Here is a 27,120-nt window from a genome sequence, read left to right on the forward strand (position 1 = left end):
GTTTGTAAGGAGTGGCACTGGCACTGCAGCCAGTCCACCTGTGCCGGTGTGTGCATGACAACTGGTGACCCACACTATGTGACATTTGACGGCCGCTATTACTCTTTCCTGGGCGACTGCCAATACATGCAGGCGAGGAAGACCAGTAGTTTGTTCAGTGTCATGGCAGAGAATGTGCCCTACGGGAGCACTGGGGTCACCTGTACAAAGTCACCCTCAGCCTGGGAAATACATCTGCTGAGAGGTAGGAGGGATGGTGTTTACAGGGAAGCAGAAGCTGACGATAGGTAGTTGGGGTCCATAGGCACCACAGATGTTTTAGGAAATAGTTGCTTAATAGTTGCTAGTTTACCCATGTCTTAGAGTGGCAGTGGTCTGTCTTTGGATAGAGTTGGCCCATTTGTCTGCCTTTCCTCCCGACTGGGGGTCACTCTGCTATGGGATGGAGGCAAGACACACACACACATATCAACTTCTGCAACCTTAAATAATCTCTCACTCAAGCCTTTCATGCTCAGGGCGAGGTGTCTCTGTAGACTGTCATTTGTTTGTTCATAGATAACTGTGACAGGGTATGGTTTTTTATTATTATTGCCAAAAATATAATTTTCCACAGATTTTTACATTTTCATACTGAACTTTATCCATTATTACTGTAGAAATTGACTGTACTGGCAAATCATTTTCCAAGCATTGCTTATCTATGTGGCTGTATATACAGGTTAATTAACAAATCAGTGGTAATGTTATTGTCATTCCACATATTGTCTCCAGGTATGCATGTGTATGTACGTCTGGCAGCCCACCTGTGGGGTTGGGTCGGGGGCCCTTTTGGTAACTTTGATGGGACACAGAGAATGACTTTACAACATGGTAGTCTATAGCCAAGCTGTTTGGAAACTCCTGGAAGGTCAGCCCCTCTTGCCCTGACGTGGCAGACCAGGACCTCTGAGACCCCTGTGCTGTGAATACAATACAGACACATCTTGTTCAGCTGAACCCCCACAGGGTGACCTGGGCCAGGAAAAGGTGAGCAGTTGTGACTCAGGAGCTCTTCTCTTAGTGCCACTCTGAGGTACCATTCCAGCAGTATTATGACTGGGGTGTCTTTGATGCTTGTGGGTGAGTGACAGCACTAATCTACACTGAGTATCTCGAAATTGTCTTTTAAAAATGTGTTATCTACTATGTACAGTACTTGTACTCCATGCAAAAATGCTTCATAGGGAAGAAATGGCTGTTTCTTTCTCTGCATTTCTTGCTCCATGCACTGATTTTATAGATATTCTTCATAACTTCCAGGACATGCAGTTTTTTTCTCCATATATGGGAATAAACGCATGTGTATGAGAAGTATGTCTGCTGATGGACAATATTTTGCAACAGTATCATGAGCTTGTTGGGTGTACCAGGCTACATTTATTAAACCGCATTCATTCATTCATTTCTCACCAAAATAAACTGCATTTATCCTTAATCCCTAAAAAATGTTTTTGAATGCATTTCCTACCTCAGAAAAGCCTTTATTGAATGTTGTGAAATCCACATTGTTAATATTTAAACTGGCATTCTTCTCCTTTTCGTCTTTTATTGGTATATTGATACCACTTGTGGTTCACTACTGCCACCAACTGGGAATATGCATTACTGCCCTTCAATCTTCAACCTGTAAGGATAGTTTCCATGGTTAAAGTATCCTAAAAATAAAGCACCCTAATCACCCTTTAATGTTTATATTTTACCATAATATCATTCATCTTGAAATACTGTACTTATAGTAATGGCGTGAACAGTCCATACTATTTTATTCTTTGTGTGTGTGTTTTAGCTGTGACTCAGGTGGGGACTGTGAGTGTTTCTGTACTGCCCTGCCATTGCTGTCTATGCTGAAGACCCAGGTATATCGAACATACACCCCCACACTCAACCTTACTGTCTTTCTGTAACCTTTGTTTTCTGTCTTGGTCTTGCTGTCTCTCTTTATTTTTTCTCTCTGTGGCCCTCATTCTGCAGCTCAGCAGTGTTAAAATGGACTGGTGTATGATCCCTGTGGTCCAGCTTGCTCTCCCTCGTGTTCCTGTGTGAAGGGCTGTTTCTGCCCTGCTGACACAGCAAAACAAATTTATCAAACTAATCCTGAGCCACAAGGGTGATATACAGTGGCAAGGAAAAGTATGTGAACCTTTTGGAATTTCATGTTTTTTTAATAAATTTGTCATAAAATTTGATCTGATCTTCATCTAAGTCAAGGGTATTGACAAACATAATGTGTCTAAAAATAATTAGACGAAAAAAATTCTGATCTTTCATGTCTTTATTGAACACAGTCATTCAACATTCAAAATGGCAGTGGAAAAAGTAAGTGAACCCTTAGAATTAATAACTGGTTGACCCCCCCATGGCAGCAATAACCTCAACCAGGCCCTTCCTGTAGCTGTGGATCAGACCTGCACATCGTTGAGGAGGAATTTTAGCCCATTCTTCTTGGCATATTCTTTGAACGTCTCATGTGTATGGCCCTCTTCAAGTCAATCCATAGCATCTCTATTGGGTTGAGGTCTGGGCTATGACTTGGCCACTCCTAAAGGCAGATTTTGCAGATTTTCTGAAACCATTCTGTTGTGGACTTGCTCCAGTGTTTTGGGTCGTTGTCCTGTTGTATCACCCACCTTCTACACAGTTTCAGCTGACAAACATTCTCACATTATCCTGAAGAATTGTCTGATATACTTGTCTGATATACTTGGGAATTCATCTTCCCTCAATGATTGCAAGCTGGCCAGGCCCTGATGCAGCAAAGCAGGCCCAAATAATGATGTTTCCTCCACCATACTTTACAGTTGGGATGATGTTGTCATGATGATATGCCGTGCCCTTTCTACGCCAGATGTAGCGCTGTGTGTTTTTTCCAAATAGTTCAATATTTGTTTCATCAGTCCACAAAACATTTTGCCAATACCGCTGTGGAGTGTCACTGTGCTGTTTTGCAAACTTCAGGCAAGCAGCAATATTCTTTAGTAAGCAGTAGCTTCCTTCGTGGTGTTCTGCCATGGATACCCTGCTTGTTCAGTGTTTTACGTATTGTAGACTCATGGACAGAGATGTCAAGTTCCAATGATGCCTTCAAATCTTTGGCTGTCATTCGGGTTGTTTCTTTACCTCATTGATGAGTCTTTGTTGTGCCCTTGGTGTCATTTTGACTGGGCGCCCACTTCTTGGTAGAGTAGCAACTGTCTCAAAGCATCTCCATTTGTAGATTGTTTGCCTAACTGTAGACTGGTGAATTTCTAAAGTCTTTGAAATAACTTTGTAACCCTTTCCAGCTTTATGAAAAACAACTCCTGATCGTCGTTCCTCTGAAAGCTCTTTTTGGCAAGGCATGGCTCCCATAAGCGTGTTCTTCTTGTGCAGAGCAAATTCCAAACATTTGAGGGGTTTTTTATTAGTCAAAGTAGCTGTAGTCCACACCTCCAAACGTATTAGCTTAACGAGACTCCAGGTGTGCTAAAACCTGACTCCAATTAGCTTTTTTGAGGTCATTAACTCGATTGAATGTTGAATGACTGTGTTCAATAAAGAAATGAAAGATCAGAATTTTTTTCGTCTAATTATTTTTAGACACATTATGTTTGTCAATACCCTTGACTTAGATGAAGATCAGATCAAATTTTATGACAAATTTATTTAAAAAACCATGAAATTCCAAAAGGTTATTGCCATGAAATTTGGTGTGGATATTTATGCGACCCAGAGAATGACTTATCATGCTTTAGTGACCAACTGATCTTTCACTTCCTTAGTGAGATCAGAGGATCTTCTTGACAAACACTTTGGAGCATGAGAAGGTATCTGCAAAACTTATAGGAGGATTTGAAATGAAATTAAAAAAGAAGATAATAAAACAAAGAAGGTTAGCTCCATGGTATAACCCCCAAACCCACAAATTAAAGCAAACATCGCGAAAACTTGAAAGGAAATGGCGTTCCACCAATTTGGAAGAATCTCGTTTAGTCTGGCAAGATAGTCTTATAATATATAGGAAAGCCCTCCGTAATACCAGAGCAGCCTACTACTCATCATTAATAGAGGAAAATAAGAACAACCCTGTAGCCAGGCTGACAGAGAGTCACAGTTCTATTGAGCCATGTATTACTATAGTCCTCATTAGTAATGACTTCATGAGCTTCTTTAATGATAAAATTTTAATTATTAGAGAAAGAAAATCATCATTTCCTGCCCTCAACTGGTACAGATCTTCAAATACAGGAACTTTAGAAACAGCTATAAATAGAATAGAATATAGAATTTCTGCAGCACTCAAGGTTCCTAAGAGCACTGTGCCCTCCATAATCCTTAAATGGAAGAAGTTTGGGATGACCAGAACTCTTCCTAGACTTGGCCATTCAGCCAAACTGAGCAATCGTGGGAGAAGAGCCTTGGTGAGAGAGGTAAAGAAGAACCCAAAGATCACTGTGGCTGAGCTCCTGAGATGCAGTAGGGAGATGGGAGAAAGTTCCAGAAAGTCAACTATCACTGCAGCCCTCCACCAGTCGGGGCTTTATGGCAGAGTGGCCCGACGGAAGCCTCTCCTCAGTGCAAGACATATGAAAGCCTGCATAGAGTTTGCCAAAAAACACATGAAGGACTCCCAGACTATGAGAAATAAGATCCTCTTGATTGTAGATGTGCCTCAGTCAGGTGGATGCTGATTGCACGGAACGCCACACCCAGACAGACACATACACACAGAAAAGGGGAAAACCCCAACAGTCGGAAAGTGGGCACAAATGACTGGAAAGTACTGGCTTAAGAAAAGACACATGAAAGGTGGGGTGAATTTTCAAGGTGTTGGGTAGCTTGAATCTGACAGTTGTGGGATTAATGAGATGTTCGATGACATAAGGTCTGAACTGAGACACTTTTCTGGAGGTAACCTTGAGGGGTATGTCCTTAGTAGCTAACCAAACTTTCTGACCTGGTTTGTAGTTAGGATCAAGGGACCAGTGACGATCTGGATGTAGACCACTCAGACACAGCTTTGATCTTCACCGGATCTGCTCTCACTGACCCACTCTCAATAATGTAACCCAGGAAAGAGACCGATTTCACATGAAACTCTGGTTGCTATTACTGGACTACACACCATTAGGCAAAAACTCTTACTCTAGATGTCTATCTGATATTGCTGTGGCTAGATTCAAGGAAGCGATCCCATCTGCATTTAATTCAATGTTATGTCGCAATATAACAGAGGACTCCTATGCAAATCGCAGCCCCTCCCAAATTAACCATCTAGTTGATAGCGGTACAGGCTCACTGCGAACAACACTCGATTCTATCACCCCTCTAAAAAAGAAGATAATAAAACAAAGAAGGTTAGCTCCATGGTATAACCCCCAAACCCACAAATTAAAGCAAACATCACAAAAACTTGAAAGGAAATGGTGTTCCAACAACCTGGAAGAATCCTGTTTACTCTGGCAAGATAGTCTTAAAACATATAGGAAGGCCCTCCGTAATGCCAGAGCAGCTTAATACTCATCATTAATAGAGGAAAATAAGAATAACCCCAGGTTTCTTTTCAGCACTGTAGCCAGGCTGACAGAGAATCATAGCTCTATTGAACCATGTATTCCTATAGCTCTCAGTAGCAAAGACTTCATGAACAGATAAAATTTTAACTATTAGAGAAAAAATTAATCAAGTCCTGCCTTTAAGCGGTGCCGACTTTTCTTCAAACACAGGAACCTTGGATACAGCTGTAGAGCCTGATGTGTGTTTTGGCTTCTTTGCTCCTGTCAACCTTCTTCAGCTGACTTCAACGATTAATTAATCTAAGCCATCAACCTGTCTCTTAGACCCCATTCCAACTAGGCTGCTTAAAGACGTTTTACCCTTAATTAGCACTTCTTTACTGGATATGATCAATCTGTCTTTATTAACAGGCTATGTGCCACAATCCTTTAAAGTAGCTGTAATTAAACCACTTCCTAAAAAAGCCCACTCTTGATCCTGGGGTTTTAGCCAACTATAGACCTATATCTAATCTTCCCTTTCTTTCTAAGATCCTTGAGAAAGCAGTCGCCAATCAGTTGTGTGACTTTCTAAATAATAGTATATTTGAGGATTTTCAGTCAGGGTTTAGAGTGCATCATAGCACAGAGACAGCACTGGTGAAAATTACAAATGACCTTTTAATTGCATCAGACAATGGACTTGTCTCTGTACTTGTCTTGTTAGAGCTTAGTGCTGCATTCGACACCATTGACCATCACATCCTATTACAGAAACTGGAACATGTAATTGGCATTAAAGGAACCGCACTAACACAAACCGCTGGTTTGAACCCTATCTATCAGATCAATCTCAGTTTGTACATGTTAACGGTGAGTCCTCCATGCACACCAAAGTTAGTCATGGAGTTCCACAAGGTTCTGTGCTTGGACCGATTCTATTCTCCTTATATATGCTTCCTCTAGGCAGTATTATTAGGAAGCATGCCATAAACTTTCATTGCTATGCAGATGATACCCAATTATATCTATCAATCAAGCCAGATGAAACTAACCAGTTAACTAAACTTCAAGCATGCCTTAAGGACATAAAGACCTGGATGACCTGCAACTTTCTGATGTTAAATTCTGACAAAACTGAAGTTATTGTACTTGGTCCCAAACACCTCCGAGACACATTATCTAAAGATATAGTTACTCTAGATAGAGTCAGAGTTATCTTTGATCAGGATTTATCCTTTGATACTCCCATATGAAACTAACTTCAAGGACTGCCTTTTTTCACCTACATAATATTGCAAAAATCAGGCACATCCTGTCTCAAAATGATGCCGAAAAATTAGTGCATGCATTTGTTACTTCTAGGCTGAACTACTGCAATTCCTTATTATCTGGCTGCCTGAATAAGTCCCTTAAGACTCTCCAGTTGATCCAGAATGCTGCGGCACGTGTACTGACAAAAACTAGGAAAAGAGATCATATCTCTCCAAAATTAGCTTCTCTGCACTGGCTCCCTGTAAAATCCAGAATAGAATTTAAAATCCTTCTTCTCACCTACAAAGCTTTTAATGGTCAGGCACCATCATATCTTAAAGATCTCATAATACCATATTACCCAACTAGAACACTGTGCTCCCAGGATGCAGGGTTACTTGTCGTTCCTAGAGTCTCCAAAAGTAGAATGGGAGCCAGAGCCTTCAGTTATCAAGCTCCTCTTCTGTGGAATCAGGTCCCAGTTTGGGTTCGGGAGGCAGACACCATGTCCACATTTAAGAGTAGGCTAAAGACTTTCCTCTTTGATAAAGCTTATAGTTAGGGCTGGCTTGGATGAGTCCTGAACCATCCCTTAGTTATGCTGCTACAGGTCTAGACTGCCAGGAGACTTTACATGATTCGCCTCTTTCCTCTCTCCTTCTCTCCCTCTCCATCTGTATGCATTTTTATCCCATTACTGCATGTTATTAACTCAACATCTTCTCTCTCCCGTAGTTCTGTGCTTTCTCTTTTCTCTCCTCTCTCCTTCTGTCGTTTTCAGCAGGTATTTCTGCCTCCGGAGCTGCGCGGTCTGGGTCTGTGGTTGTGGGCCGCCTGCTGCCCCCGTCTTCCTGCTCGACAACTGCTACTACAGTTGTTGTTATTGGCTCCGTTACTGATGCTGACATTATTTTCCCATAGCTGTCATTCCTATTATTACTAATTTATTAATATTAACACTATAATTACTATTATGCTATTTAAAAAAAATAAAAAATTCTACGTGGTCTTTGCATTGTGCCTCCCTCTCTCCCCACCCCCACTCCCCCAAACCCCTCCTCTCTCTCTCTCTCTCTCTCTCTCTCAAAACCTAACACGGCAGCGGTGGATGGCCGCCCACCATTGAGTCTGGTTCTGTCCAAGGTTTCTGCCCTCTTAAAGGAAGTTTTTCCTTGCCACTGTCGCCAAATGCTTGCTCATGGTGGGAATTGTTGGGTCTCTGTAATTAATATTATAAAGAGTACGGTCTAGACCTGCTCTATAGGAAAAGTGCAATGAGATAACGTTTGTTATGAATTGGCGCTATATAATAAATAAAATAAACTGAATTCGCACTTTTCCGCTTTTACAAAGAGCTTGTTTTCCAGCAGCCTCTGCAACACCAGGCGAACATGGGAGACATGATCAGACTTGGACCGGGAGAAAATGAGAATATCATCCAGGTAAACGAAGACAAAGTGATTCAAGAAAGTCTTGGAAAACAGCAGGGGCATTAGTAAGTCCAAAAGGCATGACCAAGATGATCTGGCAAAGACTGAAGTGTAGAGCTGCAGAGTCTTGATTGTAGATGTGCCTCAGGTGTGCAGCAGGGAGAGCGGGAGAGTCAAGTGGAGATTAGCGGAACCATGACAGTTTTGAACACACCATGAGCTTTGCCGTCATTCTGCCCTCAGGTCTCTTGATTTTAATGAGCCCATGTTCTCTCTTCTTGCGCCACCCTCAGGACAAACTTCCTTGCCTTACAACTGGCAAAGCTCTAAGAATAGATTTCTGTTCTACAGGGGACAGCTGTGTAGTTCCCACTTAGTGTCTATGAGAGTAGGAGGGCTCCATGTTTCGACCTGGAACTACCATTATTCAACACTGCCAGAACTGGTCAGTCAGTCGAAAAGCTTATGGAAGTATATTCCAGAATTTTTTTCTATAATAATCAAAATTGAAGTCAGAGGGGATTCTTTGCCTTTTTGTGTCCAGTTTGTGTGAGCATGGTGTGTGGCAGTGTGAGGGTGTGGATTGCCCACTCACACCTTGTGGAGTTTTCCTATGCATGGGGGCGCTGCATCACCTCTCAGTGGGTGTGTGACAATGAGTATGACTGTGGCAATGGTTCAGATGATGTCTGCCCATCCACCTGCTCTCCATAGCAATTCCGCTGTACCAGTACACCAAGGTGAATCCAAATTCAATGTACCAAGCACAATTTCTATGTGAGGAGATTAGGAAGACTAAGAGATCAAGCTTAACTACGATAAGTCAACCATGAGGTCATAACCTCAAGCCTTTATTAGTGGAGGCACTAATAAAGTGAGGATTTTTTTTACAAAATAGACTTGGCATTTGTTACCACACTAATGGATTAGCTCTTAGGATACCTTTCATGGAATGGATTCCCATGAAAATTTAAAATCTTAATGACATAGTGAACCATCTAGTGCCACCAACAGGCTGAAATTTGCACTTGTCCAGTTTAGTTTGTCACAGTGTACCTGTAAAAATACTGATTGAATTCATGCAACCATGGGGTTACAATGTTACAGTAAACAGTTAATGCTAAATGTCATGTGCTAAGATGTGTATAGTTAGAATGTGAAAGCAGCAGTGTGAATGTTTTTGTTTGTTTGTTTGAAATATGCTCCAAAGCATAATGTTATCTGAATGTGTGTATCATTTTTAAAATCATAATGCATGATATATTTATAATATATATTATATTAAGGTGCATAACATTGTAATGTGATCATACAGAGCAAAGCACAAATGTCAACAATTGCTTCCAGTCATGCACAGGCTGTACAATACTGGAAAACAGGTCATATTTTGTCTCCCACAACGACAACACCATGACCAAATGTGTACAAAGTATCATCATTAGGTGGAAAAGGCTGTTATACCTCACATCAGCTATGTATTTGAGCCACTTTCACCACCAGTAACATCAATAATACCATGTCACTACACATTCCCATATTTATAAAGCTAAGTAAACATAAACCGATATTCCCAAAGGTAATTTCAGTTGGTGGCCCAAAAATCTTCAAAAGAAAATGTGAATGAATCCTTGTTTCCACCCACTACTGTAATGTGATTATTAAGAGTTGGTTCATTGAGATAAGCAGTAAATGGCTCCAATTCTCCAGTTGAGTGCCATTCATGGATGTATTATTAGAACTGAATACCAGACCCAAAGATGGCGCCTATTCATTCCAGTGAGAATTGCTCGCTTGGCACATACCCCAAAAAAGTTTTCTAGCTTCCAGGTTTACTTCTGGGGTATGTGGCCCATTGAATATGCGCAGTAGTGTTTCTCCTGCTGGCCCTGACCACGAGTTCCCGCTCAGCCCATAGACTTTACATTGTGATGACGTCATGGATGTTTAAATCGCTTTTCTCGGCTCGAGGAAAGTTTTACAAATATAAAACCTCCATGGATCAAAAAATCATAATAGAAACAGTCATAATTGACTTTGTTTGCAGTTTGAGATGTCCTGTTAACAGTTTTACAGACATTTCTTTTATAATGATGGCCTATGGGGAAAATGCTTTTTAGGCCACATGGGTATTTTACCATTGCATTACCATGGTTGGCCACTGGAAAAAATTGGAAGCAAGGCTGAGTGGCGGCGCCGTATCCAGTTCTTATTATACATCTATGTTGTCATTATACCACTGCAGAATAAGAGGGCGCAACAAGATGTAATTGAGTGTGTGCTAATCAAACGGTGAAAAAACTGTAGAAAACACGATGGAAATATAACATTTATGCTTGTTTCATGTATTAATGTGAAGAAGGTTACAGTCTTCTCATCGCTCCACACAGATCTGACAGATCACAGGTCTGCCGCTATTATTAAAATCGAAAATGCGCATAAAAACAGGTGAATAGAAACCCAGACTGCTCAGCTAGCATGATACCTAAGACAAGAAAGTAACCAACATTACCTAATGTTAAGCTGGCTACAGACTGATAAAATAATACAGCACATCACAAATATAACATTATCTAATGTTAGATCATTGATAGTTAACTACTACATACATGCAAAATGTCATGCAGGCTAATAGGCAGCCTGGGCATGTGGGGAGTGACTAGCTTTTTGAGCTAAGCTAGCAGCTACAGGCTGACAAAATGTTTTTTTTAACCCATTACAATATCACAGATCGGTAAACAAAAACAATCTACGTGCACCAGTTCAAACATAACATTCTTACTATTACTGAGACGGAAGTTATGTGTAAACATACCTGTGCACTGATTTTCTGTCTTCTCCACTCCTGCACCTTCTTCTCCATGGACTTCAAAACTCTGTCTCCTGTCTACTAACAGTGGATGTTGCCAAGCTGTCACTCCGATTGTGGCTGGCCAATAGGAATGTGTCTTACATCTTTCAGTGTAGGTCCCGCCCACGAGAGTCAGCTCAACATCAAGCAATACGTTCGGTTTCAAAAGCAAAGCTTTTGGTTTCAAAAGCAAAACCTTTCATTTCAAAAGCAAATCTTTTGGATTTGCATGAATACATTTTTAATCACAAATTTATTTTACTTGCAATAAAACATTTTTGGATTCTAGTGTCGATAGTTTTACTCTCAAACCTATTCTGTTTGAACTTATGATATAGACACAAAAGTACCCTCATAGCTGTGGTGATTGCACTTAATGCTTTGAGAATTGTAACAGTGTTTCAGACAATGTGCTTAAGCAGTTGAGGAAAAGAGTATTCTGGGAGGTGACATTTAGGCCTACTCTTCGTTTATCTGGACGGAATAATGATGTGTGTGTATGGCAAAATACAAATTCATTTGACTCGGTTTTGTCTGATATAATTGTAGTGATTGATATTATTTTAGTTTTATTCGTGACAACATTTGTGTAAATTAAAAAGAACATGCTTGGTTTTAAAATGGTGAATAGAATTTCACTTTACAGAAATCAGAATCAGAAATACTTTATTGATACCCGAGGGACAACTCTTTTGTTACAGCAGCTCACTATCACGTCAGTGCACACAGGAATAGAAGTACTAAGCAAAAAATATAATACACTATAATACAGGTCAGAAAATAAATTAAGTACCAAGTAGATATAAGTATAAATTTAAAATAAGTGTGAAGTACAAAGTGGGTTTACCGGTTGAAGATAATAATACAGTATAAAGTAATAGTGCATGAACTGTCAAGTTAAGCTTATTAAGATTATAATGAGACAGGGGATATTGCACAGCAGTAATAGAAGTATGAATAAATATCAATAAATAAAGAATTTTAAACTAAAAAGAGTATATTGCACAGCAGTATAAACAGAGAATATTGCACAATTATGTTAAATATTGCAGAAATGTTAATGATGTTGATGTCCAGTTTAATGACTTAGGGTCATATAGACTAACGCTTACATTGTTGACTGCCTAATAGCTGTTTATAACGGCAATGCAGACCTCTAAAATACATGCTAGAACGAAATCGTTCAGTTCACAGGTGTTGTAAATGCAGTAAATACATATGACATTGGCAAGCGTCTGAAGTTCTGGATGTGGGCGGAGCTGGACGTCCAACCCTGCCTTGCCAAAGCCGGTACACGGTACTACTTGAGCAGACCACATCTTCTTCATCGCAGGACTGAAGGAGAGTTTCTATCCTCAGGCCATCCGGATCCTCAACACACACACTTCACTTTAACGAAAACGTCCACACACACAAACACTTTTGAAATACTGCACACACTGTTTCTGCCACTTTCAATTGCAGACCAGGTCACTTTAGCTGTAAATACTGGTAGATTCTGGTAACTGGTAAGATTTGTATGTATATATAGTTTTTACCTAACTTTAAGATTTGTGTATAAACAGTTTCATCTTGCACTAGTAATTTTATTTTATTTTACTCTATTACTGATTTTATTGTTTTTTGATCCCTTTGATATTCTTGCACAATAACAGAGCATCCCCTTCATTTTACTGCATGTTATATCTCTGTGTATGTGACAAATAAAGAACCTTAACCTTGAGCTGAGAAAATGGTAACCTGATGAGGAAGTCATAATAGACATTTTTCAGACATTTAATATGTAATAGCAGGAAAAGCACAGGTGCAACAAATAACCATATTTATGGCTGCATTCCATCTAGGTGTCCGGTTTTGAGACAGTGGAATAAGCCATCATTAATGTTATTAGTTACACCTTTGCTTCTCTTCAATGACAATAAAATATCTGCTGTAAAAAAAGGCAAGGCAGAAAAAACACATCTGTTAAGATATGTTACTCTTTGTACTTTTGTGATAAAACCAGTAAATCAGTGACATGCGTAGTGTAAAAACAACAGACTGTATAAAATAGGAAAAAACAAAGTGTAAGAGTAGCATATGTAGAGAAAAGTCGGCAAAATGACTCATAGTTACATGGCCATATCAGCCCAAGTAAGGCTGTGTCTGAATTAAGTAATGGTTTTTAATTTTCTTCTTTCTTCTTTCAAAAGTTACATGGTCTCGCATCAAAGCCCCGACACACATATGGTACACTCACACATGTTTTCACTTATGGGCTAATTAAACATTCTCTCAGGCAGACTGTAATTGATTGACATCACTCTGACTCTTCTCTTAATTTTGTCACACCTGTTAAGGCGGAACAATTTACACCTTCATCGTTCTTTTAAATATAGTATATGGAGTTAGCTCTGCCCAACGTTAGCCTGAAATCAGCCGATTGAAAACAACTGTGTAGTCGTTTGACATTTCTGAAACAAAGAAACAAACAAACAAGTTAAACACAAATGAGAGTTTTAGTCCATTTTATTTCATGTTCAACAATCACATCACTAATTAACAAGTAATCACAATAAACACTTTTTTCCAAACCAAAAAATAAAATTAAAATTAATAGGGGGAAAAAAATTAAAATAAAAACACAAAAAACAACAAGAAGGTTCTGCAAATGACATAAGTAGTCTACCTAACACATCCCACTGTTGTTTTTCAGCATGCTCTGTATGTACAGTAGGTGTTTGTTAGCTAGTGTTACACTTGCATGTCTGGTTTGTGTGCCATTGTGGTAGATGAAGCTCTACAATGCTCCTTGGATACATTACTGAAGAGCATTTATTACACAAGCCAAACCTGAAAACTAAAGTTAGTCTTCTTAGCCTTAGACAAGGATGTTTTAGAGATGTGTGACTCTCCAGGGCAGGTTGCTGCTTTTTGAGTGCCATAAGTAGCAGCCAATATGTTTTGATATGCATTACTCGCCAATTTACAGGCCTATACATTGAGCTCTACACTAACGCTTTGTTCAGACTGCAGGCAAATCACACTTGTTTGTGGTAACAACGTAGGCGTCAGTAACTACGTACTGTACGCTGGCTTTCCAACATGGAAGCATGAGAAATGGAGATCCATCATCTCGTCCTCCAAACTATCGCGCTCTCAAGTCGCGTTGCATAACTCCTCCGTCGCACCAGAGAAACTCAGTTACAGAGGAGGCTGGTATACATTACGATGTTCTGTGCTGCAGTCACATGGTTGTATAAAGAGAAATGGATTCAGCGTTGGAGGCGGGGCTCCGTTCATTCCTATGAAAGCTGTTCAGTGGTGGTATAAAATTAACCAGATCTTCGGCATATGCTTCCGCATTGTGCAGCCCATAGAGCAAGTGCACTAGAGAATCTGCCGGCCGAGCCGACTAACTTCCTCTTTAGCCCTCTGCTAACTTGAATGGGGATAAAATTATTTAATCATATGGCTCTTCTAGACTTTCCAAACGTTAACGGAACAAATGGATCAAATTCTGATAGTGAAACAAGTCATTTTTCGCAGCTTGTGACAATCAAAACAATTGAACCACCATTTTACAGTAATGTAAGTCTATGGGGAAAAGTATTTTTGGGCCAGTGTGCATCATGTGACAGACCTGGACACTGTAATTACACGGTTTGGAAAATTTGTCAAATTGGCTTCAAAACCTGCCACACTTCCTGGGGGCTTGTGCAATCATGGCTCTGAAGCACTTCCGGCACTCTGGATTTGACGTTGACGTTGTGTATTGCGTTTGACACTTTGAAATCCGATTTGAGTGGTCAGAGTGTCCGGACTGAGACGCATTTGTAGAAATCCGATTGGAATCTCATTTATCCGATCTGATCACTTGCACATAACAGTGTGGACAGTCTGTCTTAAAGAGCTGATTTGACATACAAATATGATTTGCCTGCAGTTTGAACAGAGCCTTACTGCCTGCTTGAACAAGAAATCCCCTGTGCCCACTGTGATATATAGCATCATGTGTTTCAGGTGCATTAGCTTCAGTCCCATTCAGCTTTGTTCTTTTAACATATGAACCTGCAGAGGTCACTGTGATCTGAATGAAATGTTTACCAGCTAGTCAGAACATTATTCTCATCTCTAGACTGCGCTTGCAGGCAAGACTTAACTGTGTGTTGGCATAATTGTGCACTACAAATTATTATTTTTCAACAGTTCAACATTTATAAATGCTGCTGTTAGAGTGCTTAAATAAAATCAGATTTTATGAGATGTTAAAGGGACAGTTCACCCCAAAATCAAAACTATTGTTTTGGTGTGAGCTGAGTGCCATATAGTTCCATTATATTCAAAAAAGGCAGACATCTCTAGGGCCGATATCTCCAAAACTCGGCAACTCACACCAAAACAATCTAGATAGATAAATAGCACTACAGGTAAGAGGAAAAATATGTAGTTTTGATTTTGGGGTGAACTGTCCCTTTAAAGACTTTCGAAGTGTTGTATTGGGTTCAAATATTGTTGTGCACACCCTTGAAACTCCAGCACACAGTTGGTGAAACTGGCTGTCACAAATCAAAAGTATAATCCTTTCAACTATGAGAGTACAACCACCATGAGGTTACAGGAACATAATGATAAATACATATACAAAAGTGTTGCATCTTAAGTACAATATATCTCAATAGACATTCTTTCACTTCAGTGGCCCCTTTCTAATGAAAAAGGCAGACCTTTTCAATTTGTCATACTAATAATCAGAATAATAGCCATGATAAAACACTGGACATAAAAGCTGTTTTGAACAAACCATGAATCTCCCCACCCACTAAACCCCCCTGATGTTGTTGCTGTACTGTGTTTTGTTCTTTTTTTAGGGCCATAAAGAGTGCATCAACAACAAAATATCTATATACATCTGTGTGCAATTTCATAAGTGGTGGTAAGTAAAAACTCTGGGGTATAAGCAAAGCTAAAACTTGGCTGTGGACAGGCACAAGGACAAATTTAGCTATGTGATAGCTGTGGTACAAACAAAGCAATTCAACTATTTGATTCTCTTACTCAACCCTCAACTGGCAGAAAAGCATTCCAACATCTGCATGTGAAACATTACCACTTTCAGAAGACATTAATTGAAAGTATTGCCCATTTTTATTAAAAAAAAAAGCAACTGGATCTTTATTTTCTTATATTAAGTTTAAAGGGAATCCAATATAAAACAAAAATAATGATTCTGAATTGAACTGTGTTTTATGATGAAAAATAGAGAAAAAATGAGGGTACTGTAATTCAGTTTATTGCTCTATTCATGTCATCATGCAAAAGGTAATTCATAATTAAGTCATTTAGGATCACTTGTTCATAGAGGGGTATTTTAATTGGTAATTAAATACCACCACTCCATGACATTGAGCCCTCTTTGAGCTTTAAAGCATTAAGGTGCAATTTAGTTCTGTCAAAGCTTCTTTACAAATCATTACTAAAGTGACAACTTGAATAGAAAAACTCAGGAGTGTTTTTGTAGTTTGATGTTGTCTCTAGGGTGCAGTCAATAGAGCTTTGGTCTTAAAATTTAAAAATAACCTGAAGACCTGAAAATGAAACAAAAAGAAGATACAATTGTTAAATTTCTGCCAGGGCATTTGCCATCATCCTGCTTGCTTTTCACTGAATTTTCTTCATTTTTAATCTTTACTCAGATGAAATGAAAGAATTGCAATCAAGATGTTGTATGCAACAACATCTTCATTACAATTCTTTCAATCAAGACTGGAAGTTGTTTTATCCTGTTTTACTAGATATACTGTATGTTATAACTAGTGCTGGTGATTGAACTTTGATACTTTACTTGTATCAACTGAAATGTGTCCATAGCATCGAAAAGTCAAACCAAAGGTTGGCATCAAATGTTTGGCCAGATTCATGATCTTCACCTATTATTATTTGATTAACACATTCACAAGGTGGACAGAAACATGACTCCAAATAAATGCTAATGTTGCTCTGTCTGCTGGACGTGTAAATAGGTAATAGGCTGTTTGCTAACATGTTCGCCATAACAACTTCATATGGCGATGTCTATTTTGTGTTAAAAAAAAAAATGCAAGTTTAAGATGTCCACAAAAGTATGTTTCATATCAGTAGCAAAACTGATATTGAAAAATTCCAGAGATACCCAGCCCTTGTTATAACACTATTCTTAAAACTGAGTGAGGAAGTGATACAGTGATGGTTGACAAGTGATTAATGAGCAGAATCAACTTCACTAGGCCAATGATTTCCTAGCTGAAATACTGAAATAAAATACTACTAAAAAATCTGAAAAATTGTTAAAAATACCAATCCATGAGTAGTCCATCTCTGTATGTTTGAGCCATGGAGTTTGGAGCCACTGTATACAAATCTGCTCCTAGTTTAGAGTGGTAGAATTAAATCATGAAACTGGAAGAGGTGAAACAACAACCATCAGAAACCAGATCTTCCTGCCCATCTGCACTAAAAAATCATTTGAGTAACAACACATCAACTGTCTAGGACTGCCCCAGAGATGCACATATGATACCAAACCACAACACTTTGAGTCATACTGCACATAGGCTTTCAGCTCTGGGCATGATATTATGTAATCTGGCTATGCATTATAAAGGCAATTGGAGGCAACAGTTGAATAGATTGCTATAAGAGAAGCCACATTATGTTCCACTGCCAATACTCTAACAAGAAAGTGCCCAACACATATTAGATCTGTTTTTGTATTCAGCTGAAGCTTTAATCAACTGCCAAACATGCTACCATAACCCTCATAGAAACACCTGAAATGTGACAACAACCATGACTACACACAACTACTAGGACAGCTTGATTTACAGAATTCCCTTAAAACAGCAATACTAGGTTGCCCCTAGTGTTATATGTCTGTTTTGTCAACTATGATTTTATTTTTCTCTGAGCAGTTTTCAGTGTGAGCCTGCTTCATCCTTCATCCTCATTTATTGCAGTTTTCACGTAAGAAGGACAGGAGGCACATACGAGATACACAGCTCCTTTGACTTCAGAGACGTTTCCTATCCACAGCATTTAAACATCTTTCTCATCTCCCTCTGGACTGCAGGCTCGGTTAAAGCTTCTCTACTTTAGCAAACTCCCTCTATTGCATTTAAAATACTTTCAGGTTTCAACATGTCTTTTGCTATTTTGCCATAAATGTAAAACACACCTCAAATGCTTCTTTTTCACCCTTGTAGCAACAGCTCATTCCTCACTTTCTTCTTCATTCTGAATATCATCTCCTTCTTCACTGTGTGCCTTGGTTTACAAGAACCTGTGCGTGTTTCCAAGATTGTTCTGAGTGCTATCGGAAAAAAAGACCGCCCACTGTATTGCTTGTACAGGAAGACACGTACAATAAATAAATAAAACCTTGTTTTAAAATCAAGAAAGAGAAGAAAGAAATAAGAAAACTTGAGAAAGACAGAAATAAGATCCGAACAGAACACCAAAGCTAATTTTTACACAATTTTGTCACTCAAACACATCATCACAAACACAGAGAATAAGCGTTAAACATCCTAAAAGGGTTCAAACAGCCTACTTGTTGTCTAGCTTTTTTGTTTGTCAGCTTGTTTATGGTAAGTGATAGTGAAGAGAGAGGAAACGATGAAGCAGATGAGATGTACAATGAATTACTACGATGTTATTGAAGCAGAGAGTAAGTGGTTTTTGGGAACAATGGCCCCTAAACTCACAAGGAAATGAGAAGCTATGTGTGTGACAGAAGCCATAGGTGAGTCTGAGAGGGTTTCCACGCTGTTCATTTGACCAATGAAGTGAACGGTGCTGTTATTTGGTGTGCGGAGATGAGATGCAGGGTCAGAGACCACCACCAGGCTGTGGGTAAAGAGGATCAAAGTGATTGATTCCAGGTCAGCCAGCTTGGAGAAGGCCCAACCAAATATGTGAGAAAAGCGCCTCATTTCCCTCCACACAGATTCCCACCAAGCTTAGTCTACAGTCACTTCAGCCAAATATAGGAGGGTAGGGATGGCAACGATGGTGCATGATGATGAGCTCAGATGTGAGAGAAGAGGCATGATAACATGAAGTTGATACTGGAGTGGCAGAACTATTGGATGATTCAAACATTTGTAATGACATATATAAGATAAAAGGGGTTTTCAGAGCTAGATGGAGGCAATGATTCAATGAGGGAGACACTGCGAGGAGTCAGGTGGTGCTGGTGGTTTTGGTGTAGAGAATAGGAGGAACTGTGTGGGTGGGAACTGTTGTTGTCCTGGGGGGCTGGCCAGGTGATGATGTCGGCGCCATGGTCAGCACGAGAGCGAGCATTCTCGCGGAAGTTGAGCTTGAAAAACTCAATCTGCAGCAGAAAGGTTGGAAAGAAAGGGGCAAAGAAAATGGGATTGAGGTAAGATAGGAGATAGGAGAAGGTGGGGCGGGGGAGGTGGTGATGTTGTGGGGGATTGAGATGAGGAGGGCAGAGGGATAGCAGAATTAGATGCCTGCAAGATAAGAAGTCAAAGGATGATGGTGTGATCAGGTGCTTTGGACTGCAGACATCATGAATACAGTACAAACAGAGATACAGATTTACACTCAGTGCAGTCAAAAAGACTTTAATGATGAACAATTTGATCTTAGTTAAGGAATAAAAGTAAACTCCCACACACTGTTACCACTGGGCATCATTGGCTTTTCCCGTACATCTCCTCCTCCCGTGTTTGCTACATGGGAATCAAACCCTGCACTGACAGCAGATGAGGCACACACCCAAACTTACTTGTCTCTGGGATGCGGGAGTCCAAAGCCTGGGGCTCCCGGAGGGCCTCACTACCACAGGGAGCTCCCTCCTTCAGCCCATTCTCCTGGGCAGCAGGGCTCCCTGCCTGCCCTGGCTCGAAGCCTGGGGCTGGGGCAGCTGTGCCACTCAAAGGAGTCCCATTACCCTCTGTTGTCTCCTGGGCACCCTCAGCCTAGAAACACATAGTGTAGTGCGTGTCAGTGGGTGGGTGTGGGGATGAAACAACCTGGCTCCAAATCTCATATAACTACATTTGTTGTCTTTTGTGAAAGACAGAATATAGTTCTGTATGTAGTTATTTACAAACAATTCAGGTAGACAGTTTGTGATTGTAAAAATCTGGCAAGGCCAGTCTAAGGTGGAGGGAGATGGAAAAAATAACTGGAGTATATAACATTAAAACTGAATAACTGAATATGCCTAATGAATTCAATGATAGAAAACAAATTGTAAATTCAAGCACATCCTATCAAAAAAAGCAGATGCAAAATGTAAAATGTGTTGATTATATTAATTATATTTTTCCAGAACTGTAAAACCTTCTGCATGATCTCATATACATATCTGTAAAAATGCTGAAATGATATTATTCTACCTTGAACAAATTAAATGTAAAAGGACCTCAAGAGTTGCCACTTCTCATAGCAGATAACAACAAAACATAAACTTATCAGAACAAAACCCAGGAGAAAGCATGTAAATACACAATCAAAGAGGCCTGAATGGCTTTATACTTTACGCACAGTTCAACAAACTGTAAGAACACTCCTGCAGAAGTAAAAAAGTCTGAGTTACAGCTGTGTAGATTGAAACACCCTAAATGCTTCTCATCACTTGTACTGACTTTATAAAATCATGTTTCAATCAGTAGATTTATCAGGCAGGCTTAAAGGACAAGGCTGGCAATATTCTAGATTTTTCTTACTGTCAACAAATCCCATGAAAGGACCCAAACCAACAATATGTTAGTCTGTCTATTAGTACTTTCCGACTTCCCTATCCTATCTGTGGCACTCATCTTCAAGCCCATTGGTTCCTACTGAAGGAAGGAACCATTGGATTTGGGGCAGCAGGACAGTGTATGTGGGATTGAGTCAAAATACACTACAGTATGTGTTCATGGTAACGAAGGAACATGTCACCTAGTGCAACAGTGTGGCTAATTGATGTGTTTTAAATAGTTTTTAGACAACAATGGAGCTCTATGGCACAGAGGAATAATATATATTAGGCTTTGGATACACACACAATACTTGTTAGTGTAGTTGGTTAGGTTTTTTCATGGAATTTGTTGACAGCAAAAATAATATAGATATAATAGATATACAAAGAATATATTGCCAGCCTTGTAGTTTAAAAAGCTAAAAAAGCACAACTGCTAAACATCTAAAGACACCCATCAGTTGGAGACTCTTGATAGTAACACATCATGAGAAAAGGTGTGGGGCATTGTTTATTTAAGCCTACACAGTTCTAGAATACAAAATAGATATTGTATGCATGGTATACAGTCTTTCCAACAAAAACAAATACAAATAAGAGCAGCAAAATAACTGTTTTGTTGTTGGTATAAAGAGCATGTTTCAAAGCTCTACAAATCATTTTTAAAAATAGACTTCAGTTAACACTTATCAAAACTTATCAAACGAATGCTATTTTTAGCTGTCCTTATGATTATGCGTCTTCAGTTGGAGGGTGCAGATGGGCGTGCAAAATAGTGTGTGAAGATGAGAATGTGAGTGAAGGATGAGATCATGCAGTCATCATGAAACACAGATGGGCTGCCATAGGCTGAGGGAACCGGTGACAATATTTCTGATCAATTTGTCAAAAATGTCTTTTCTTTCTAGTTCGTAGTAGTTCGCAAGCCCATCCCACATAATAATCCAACCCATAATTATGTATCTTAAATCCTTTTTGAAATGTTTAGTATTTTTATGTAACGTTAAAGAGGAGGTATTGGCAGAAATGGAATATAATTTTCATAAGTATGTTTTCATTAGTGTATAGTCGCCTGAAAATAAGAATAATTGTGTTACCATTACCTTAGAATAAGCCGTTTATATCTCTTCCACGGAGGTCGCTATGTTGCACCGACATGTTTCTACACTAGCCCAGAACGGACAAAACAATCACTGGCTCTAAATAAGGCCTTTTGCGTTTTTCGCGGCCACCGTAGTTTCTCCTATACGCTTGGAACGGGAGGATGATCCGAGCGGTATTCAAATGGTTGCAAACTGCAATTTCATCGCTCGATGCCACTAAATCCTACAATCCTCCCTAAGTTGTTCTCTGAAGTGCTGAGCTATTACTTTATTTAAGACCAGATGCTCTTAAAAACTTTTTCAGGCTTGGGATCCGAGAGTGAAATCTGTCTCTCATTCTGGGCAATTGGTCATATGCTTACAAAAACACTGTAGACTTCTCAGTAACATACAAGCAACCATTGTAGAAATATTGTGAGAAACCCACAATCAGAAACTAGATTAAATGTGAGTAGATGTGCAGCCGTACATGTTTTATATTTATAGGAGGGAGTAAATAACACCGCAATGGTCTGCTTTTATCTGGACACATTGCTCAGTTGCATTTTATGAATATAATAATGAAAGTGAGTCATGCAAAACCTGATTCTCTTCTTCCTGATCCTGATCTTCATTTGTGATTGGCTGGCTCATAAAGTAACAGTGTGTACACAGACTAAAAGATGTCTTCATGTGTGATAATCTCACCTTGATGTTTCCTCCACCAGGTAAATGACTCACATTGTCCACGGAGCCCACTTTGGACTGAGCCTTTTCCCTAAAGCTCACTTTGTGGGACTCAATCTTCACGTCGCCACCACCTGCAGCACACATGGATAATCAGTCTGATGATCATACACATGCATGCATGGACACAGCATGTGCAAAACAGCTACAGCTTCTAAACGGCCTTCTTTACTGTAAACCAGCTAATCTTGTGTTCATATATATTATTATAAATGCTGTTGCTAGAGATGAGTATGGCTTTTGACACCAGTGATAATGCTATCCAAATCAATACACTTAATAAAACAAACCTATCATGCTTACTGTAAGCAACAAAGGTGTCCCACCATTTCCCAATTATTTTTAAGACCCTGTTTAAGTTTGATGCTTAAAATATTCACACGAAAGAAAGTCTGATTTAATAGCTCTGTATTCCAATGTGACATGGTCACTACAAAATTTGAGAGGGATTTTTAAACATTTAATATGTAGTATATATTATGGATCCACTATATACAAATGCATATACACTTAATTGCCAATTTATAGTTACACCTAGCTAAAACTAATGCAGTCTAATCCAACTGCCCTGCAATACACTGCATTGCATTATACTTGAAAAGTATTTCTAATATTTAGTCTAACCTCACTGATATAAATGGGGTTTAAAAAGTTGAATCAAAACCTCTCTAGAACATTATAACCCTCATGAAAGTAGGATTTATTGCAGGACTGTGGTATTAGACTGCATTAGTTCTAGCTAGGTGCAGCTAGTATAACTGGCAAATCAGTGTACATGGACAAGACTTTTGAGCACCATGTATTAAATAAAGTGATGGATCAGCTAATAAGTTTTTTTCCAGCTCACCAGGCTTGTGCTTGATGTTGTCCTTGGAGCCGCACTTTGACGTCACCTTACTCAGATCCACCTTCTTGTTGAGTATCTGCACCTGTCAAATGACACACAGGCCTTTTTATCATGAGTGTTTAAAACATTTTACAGGGATATGGGCCCCTTGATAGTTTCATTTTTAAGGGCTATTTCTTCTTCATCAGGATGAGCAGTGCTCTCCAAAAGACTAGGAGCCAAATCAAGTGGTGGAACACAAACTGTTCTCCATATTGTGGCAATTATGCAATGGCAAAAAACAAGACAAATTCAGATTGCAACTTCATGATCATGCTGCTTCCATTACAATGTGATGCTGCTGATCGTTAAGAATTCAGACATATTGCAAAGACTTGATTCCAGCCTATAATTTTTGAAGTGAACATAGATTTCGATGTGTAGAAAAATAATTTTAGACATGTGCTGAAAAAATGCCAGACATCAAAAGAAGAATCCCAGATTTGATCCCAAATTTACCTCTCTGCGGTACTGCTCACAGAACTAGACAATCTTAACAGAGACAGAGACAATCAGAGGCCAGTGGTGTTTGTTTGCTTGACTTTATTATTTGTTTAGTAAGTTAGTGACAGGGCAGGACAACACAGGAAGAATTTAAGGAAGCAAGGGACTGTGAAGCGGGTTCTGGGGAAGGGCTGGTACATCAGGCTTGCTAGCATGCTGTCCAATAATTCCCTTGACTTCCAAAGGTCCAACCCGAGAGCAGCACTAAGTGTTGGTGGCCTTAAGTACTGTAGCTTGACTTGACCTTTTTTAAAGGCTGACACTTTTCATATACTGCACAACTTACTCATGCTGGCACCGATAAGGACTGAGGACTCTATTTTTATTTGATAAGTTTCCATTTTTAGGAGTGAAAAATAGATGAAAACACAATATTTCATCTTTGCTCTGTTGTTCCTTCTAGCCATTTCATCAAGTCGAATTTGTCTGACTAATTGGCCGATGCATATGGGCTCTGGTTGTGGGCCAGGCAGTACTTACATTCCCTCCACCAGGAAAATGCTTCATATTGTCCTTGGAGCCCAAGCGTGAAGTGATGTGGCTGAAGTCCACCTTTTTGGAGACTATTTGAACCTATATGGACACAGCATAGCAGCAAGAGGGGAGAGGAGAGCAGAGCAGAGCAAGGGAGGGGAGAGGATGACACAAGAGGAAGTGAAAAGAGAGGAGAGGAGAAAAGAAGAGAATAAAAGAGAACATAAGAGGAAAAGAAAAGATAACAGAAGACAAGAGGATAACAAAGAAAAGAGTGGTGGAGAAGTCACCATCACAGGTAGGGTTAGAAAGGAAAGGACAGAAGGATGGAGCTAGGTTCACCTGGGCAAAATGGAACATGGCTACAAATATCTTAACTATTTTTGGTGCGCTTGATCTCAACTGCTGGGCAGTTAAGCTGTCTGAAATGGTAAATCTTGCTTGTGTTGCTATTTGAATTGTGACAGTGACAGACATCCAAAGGGACTGGAGGGTGTTCAAATGCTGTTTCACCCAAGTCTGGAGAAAAGGAATGCAGAAGCTACTGAATGCCACACAGAATCAATTTTAATGAGCACACACATGCAGCACAACATAAAAATGTTATTGACACAGATTGACAATTGACAAAACCAACATTAATACTGTAGTATAATGAGCTTACAAACCAAACCTCCAAGTTAGCTGTTACAATTGTAGTAAAACTCATTGCATATCTTCCCACTCACTCCACATTGTCACAGCTTTATCAGCTGTGGGCTCCAGCACAGTACCATGACAGTAATAATATCCTCCATGATCCCAGACCCTTTTACACAAGCAAAAGACCAACCAGCAGGAGTTGCTACTGCAGCGACAAGGACATGATCCCTCACCTGCTTCCCACTGATGAACACTGCCAGTTGTGCTTGATGGGGAAGCACCACTGCTGGGGGACTCTAGTAGTGGGCCAGTGCTTTTGTACCAGCATCATAAATTGTTATATGGAGTGAAGACTTACAGTATAATACAGTAAATTAGTGTTGAGAGAGGGTTGTGAGAGGGTTGACTGATTTTCATTTAAGTGAGACACTGCTGCTAGCTGTTTACTACTTCAGGATATGTCATGCACTGAAAGAATCATTTTATGCATTCAGAATTTGGACATGTGCCCTTAAACCCATTACATGCAGATAATAGATTTTAAAGGAAAATATACCTTATAGACCATATGAGTTTTTTGTATGTTTTATGCTTTGAATAGAGATTTTATGCTTTCTAGAGCACTGGTACCCTGGAAGTAGGGTAGAAAAGCTGCTTCAAATTGAGCCATTTTACATTACAAGATTAACGGAACCAATGGCTATCCTAAATAGCCACTGCTGAGATCTGATAAATTAAGTGAAACCAAGCTAGAATGTAGAGTGATGATGACATTAGGTAGTAATACTAAGTCATCTTTCTTTGCTTTCTAATATCAAAGCTCAAGGTAATGCCAACACTCAGGAGCGAATTCCAAGTCAGCAGTCAAGAGAAACTACAACCTAGGTCAAGGTTAATTACCATCATGGCTCTCTAACCAGGATGCTAATTAACCAAGAGAACAGGCTCCTCTGTCAGAACAAAATAAGGGGACAGAAATAATTTATGGCTCATGTAATTATAATTATATGTATTTCTGTCTGAATCCATGTTGAGAATGGCTATGATAACTATATCATAATATAAGACGAGTGAATAAATGGGTTTGAAACTCTGTACTTGTGTTTGAAAATGTGAAATGTAACAGTAAAAGATACAGTAGGTGCTTATATTACCCAAAAGCCTGGCTTTGTGCCCTCAAATAAACAAATAAAAAATATGAGAGGTGGTGAAAAGAAAATAGCAAATTATGTATAAACAGAAAAGAGAAGTGGGAGTTAGAGTATGTGGTGATGGTGGATGGTGGTGGAAAGGGAGGATGGAGAGGGAACTCACTTTGCCCTGGCTCGTTTCTTTGGAGGCGACGCCCCTGCTCTCAGAGGCAGATGACACCTGGGGAGATAAGCCCACCCCGGGTCAACAACAACACCTCATAACAACACACAGGAAGAGGAGGCAGTGCAGGAAGTGCAAAGAATTATGTATGAGGGTGGAGGATGAAAAGTAGAAAGAGAAAATGGGATTGAGATAGGGGAGAACTACATGAAAATTTGTGTCCATGGACATGCATTTTCCATTTTTTTCATGACACTCAGCACAACTTTCAAACTAATAAGGATGAACGTTGTATAAAGAGTGACAAAGTCCACATTGAAAAGAAGTTGGGGTGGATGGATGGTTCAAACGCAGGACTTTCACACAGGAATCGAACCCAAGTCCAATAGTCAATGTTGATTGTTTTAAGAAAGTAGCCTATTTGTTCTAACCCAAACCAAGTAGTTTTGGTGCCTAAACTTAACCAAATTAATCAGTGTTGATTGTTTTAAGGAAGTATTTATTATAACCCAAACCATGGTCTTTTTCTAAACCTTAACAAGTAGTTTTAGTGCCTAAACCTAACCAAACTGCGACTGTCATCTGAAATGTTTCTCAGCAAGCTTTATTTTGAAAGTCTAACCAAATGTTGCATATTTATTATTGCTATATTGACTGAAAAAAAAAAAAAACATATGGTGCAGGCATGAA

At 39.5% G+C, this 27,120-nt stretch overlaps 1 protein-coding gene across 16 annotated transcripts in view; it reads right to left on the reverse strand.

Annotated features, from left to right (window-relative positions):
• Positions 1-13,630: 13,630 nt before the first annotated feature.
• Positions 13,631-27,120, reverse strand: part of LOC122866573 (microtubule-associated protein 4) — a 162,511-nt gene continuing 149,021 nt past the window's right edge. For 10 of the 16 annotated variants that reach the window (XM_044176381.1, XM_044176376.1, XM_044176379.1 and 7 more), the window contains 6 exons: positions 26,431-26,487; positions 24,481-24,573; positions 23,458-23,539; positions 22,572-22,684; positions 19,819-20,011; positions 13,631-19,540 (listed from right to left, as the gene is read on the reverse strand). In XM_044176381.1, coding sequence (XP_044032316.1) covers positions 19,533-19,540; positions 19,819-20,011; positions 22,572-22,684; positions 23,458-23,539; positions 24,481-24,573; positions 26,431-26,487 — 546 coding nt within the window. In that variant the 3' untranslated portion in view covers positions 13,631-19,532. Of the gene's footprint in view, positions 19,541-19,818; positions 20,012-22,571; positions 22,685-23,457; positions 23,540-24,480; positions 24,574-24,645; positions 25,019-26,430; positions 26,488-27,120 lie in introns of those variants that run through there. The other 6 variants (XM_044176375.1, XM_044176378.1, XM_044176380.1 and 3 more) reach the window with 6 other exon arrangements.

The sequence above is a fragment of the Siniperca chuatsi genome, linkage group LG19, assembly GCF_020085105.1.
Source record: "Siniperca chuatsi isolate FFG_IHB_CAS linkage group LG19, ASM2008510v1, whole genome shotgun sequence".
Lineage (NCBI taxonomy): Eukaryota > Metazoa > Chordata > Actinopteri > Centrarchiformes > Sinipercidae > Siniperca > Siniperca chuatsi.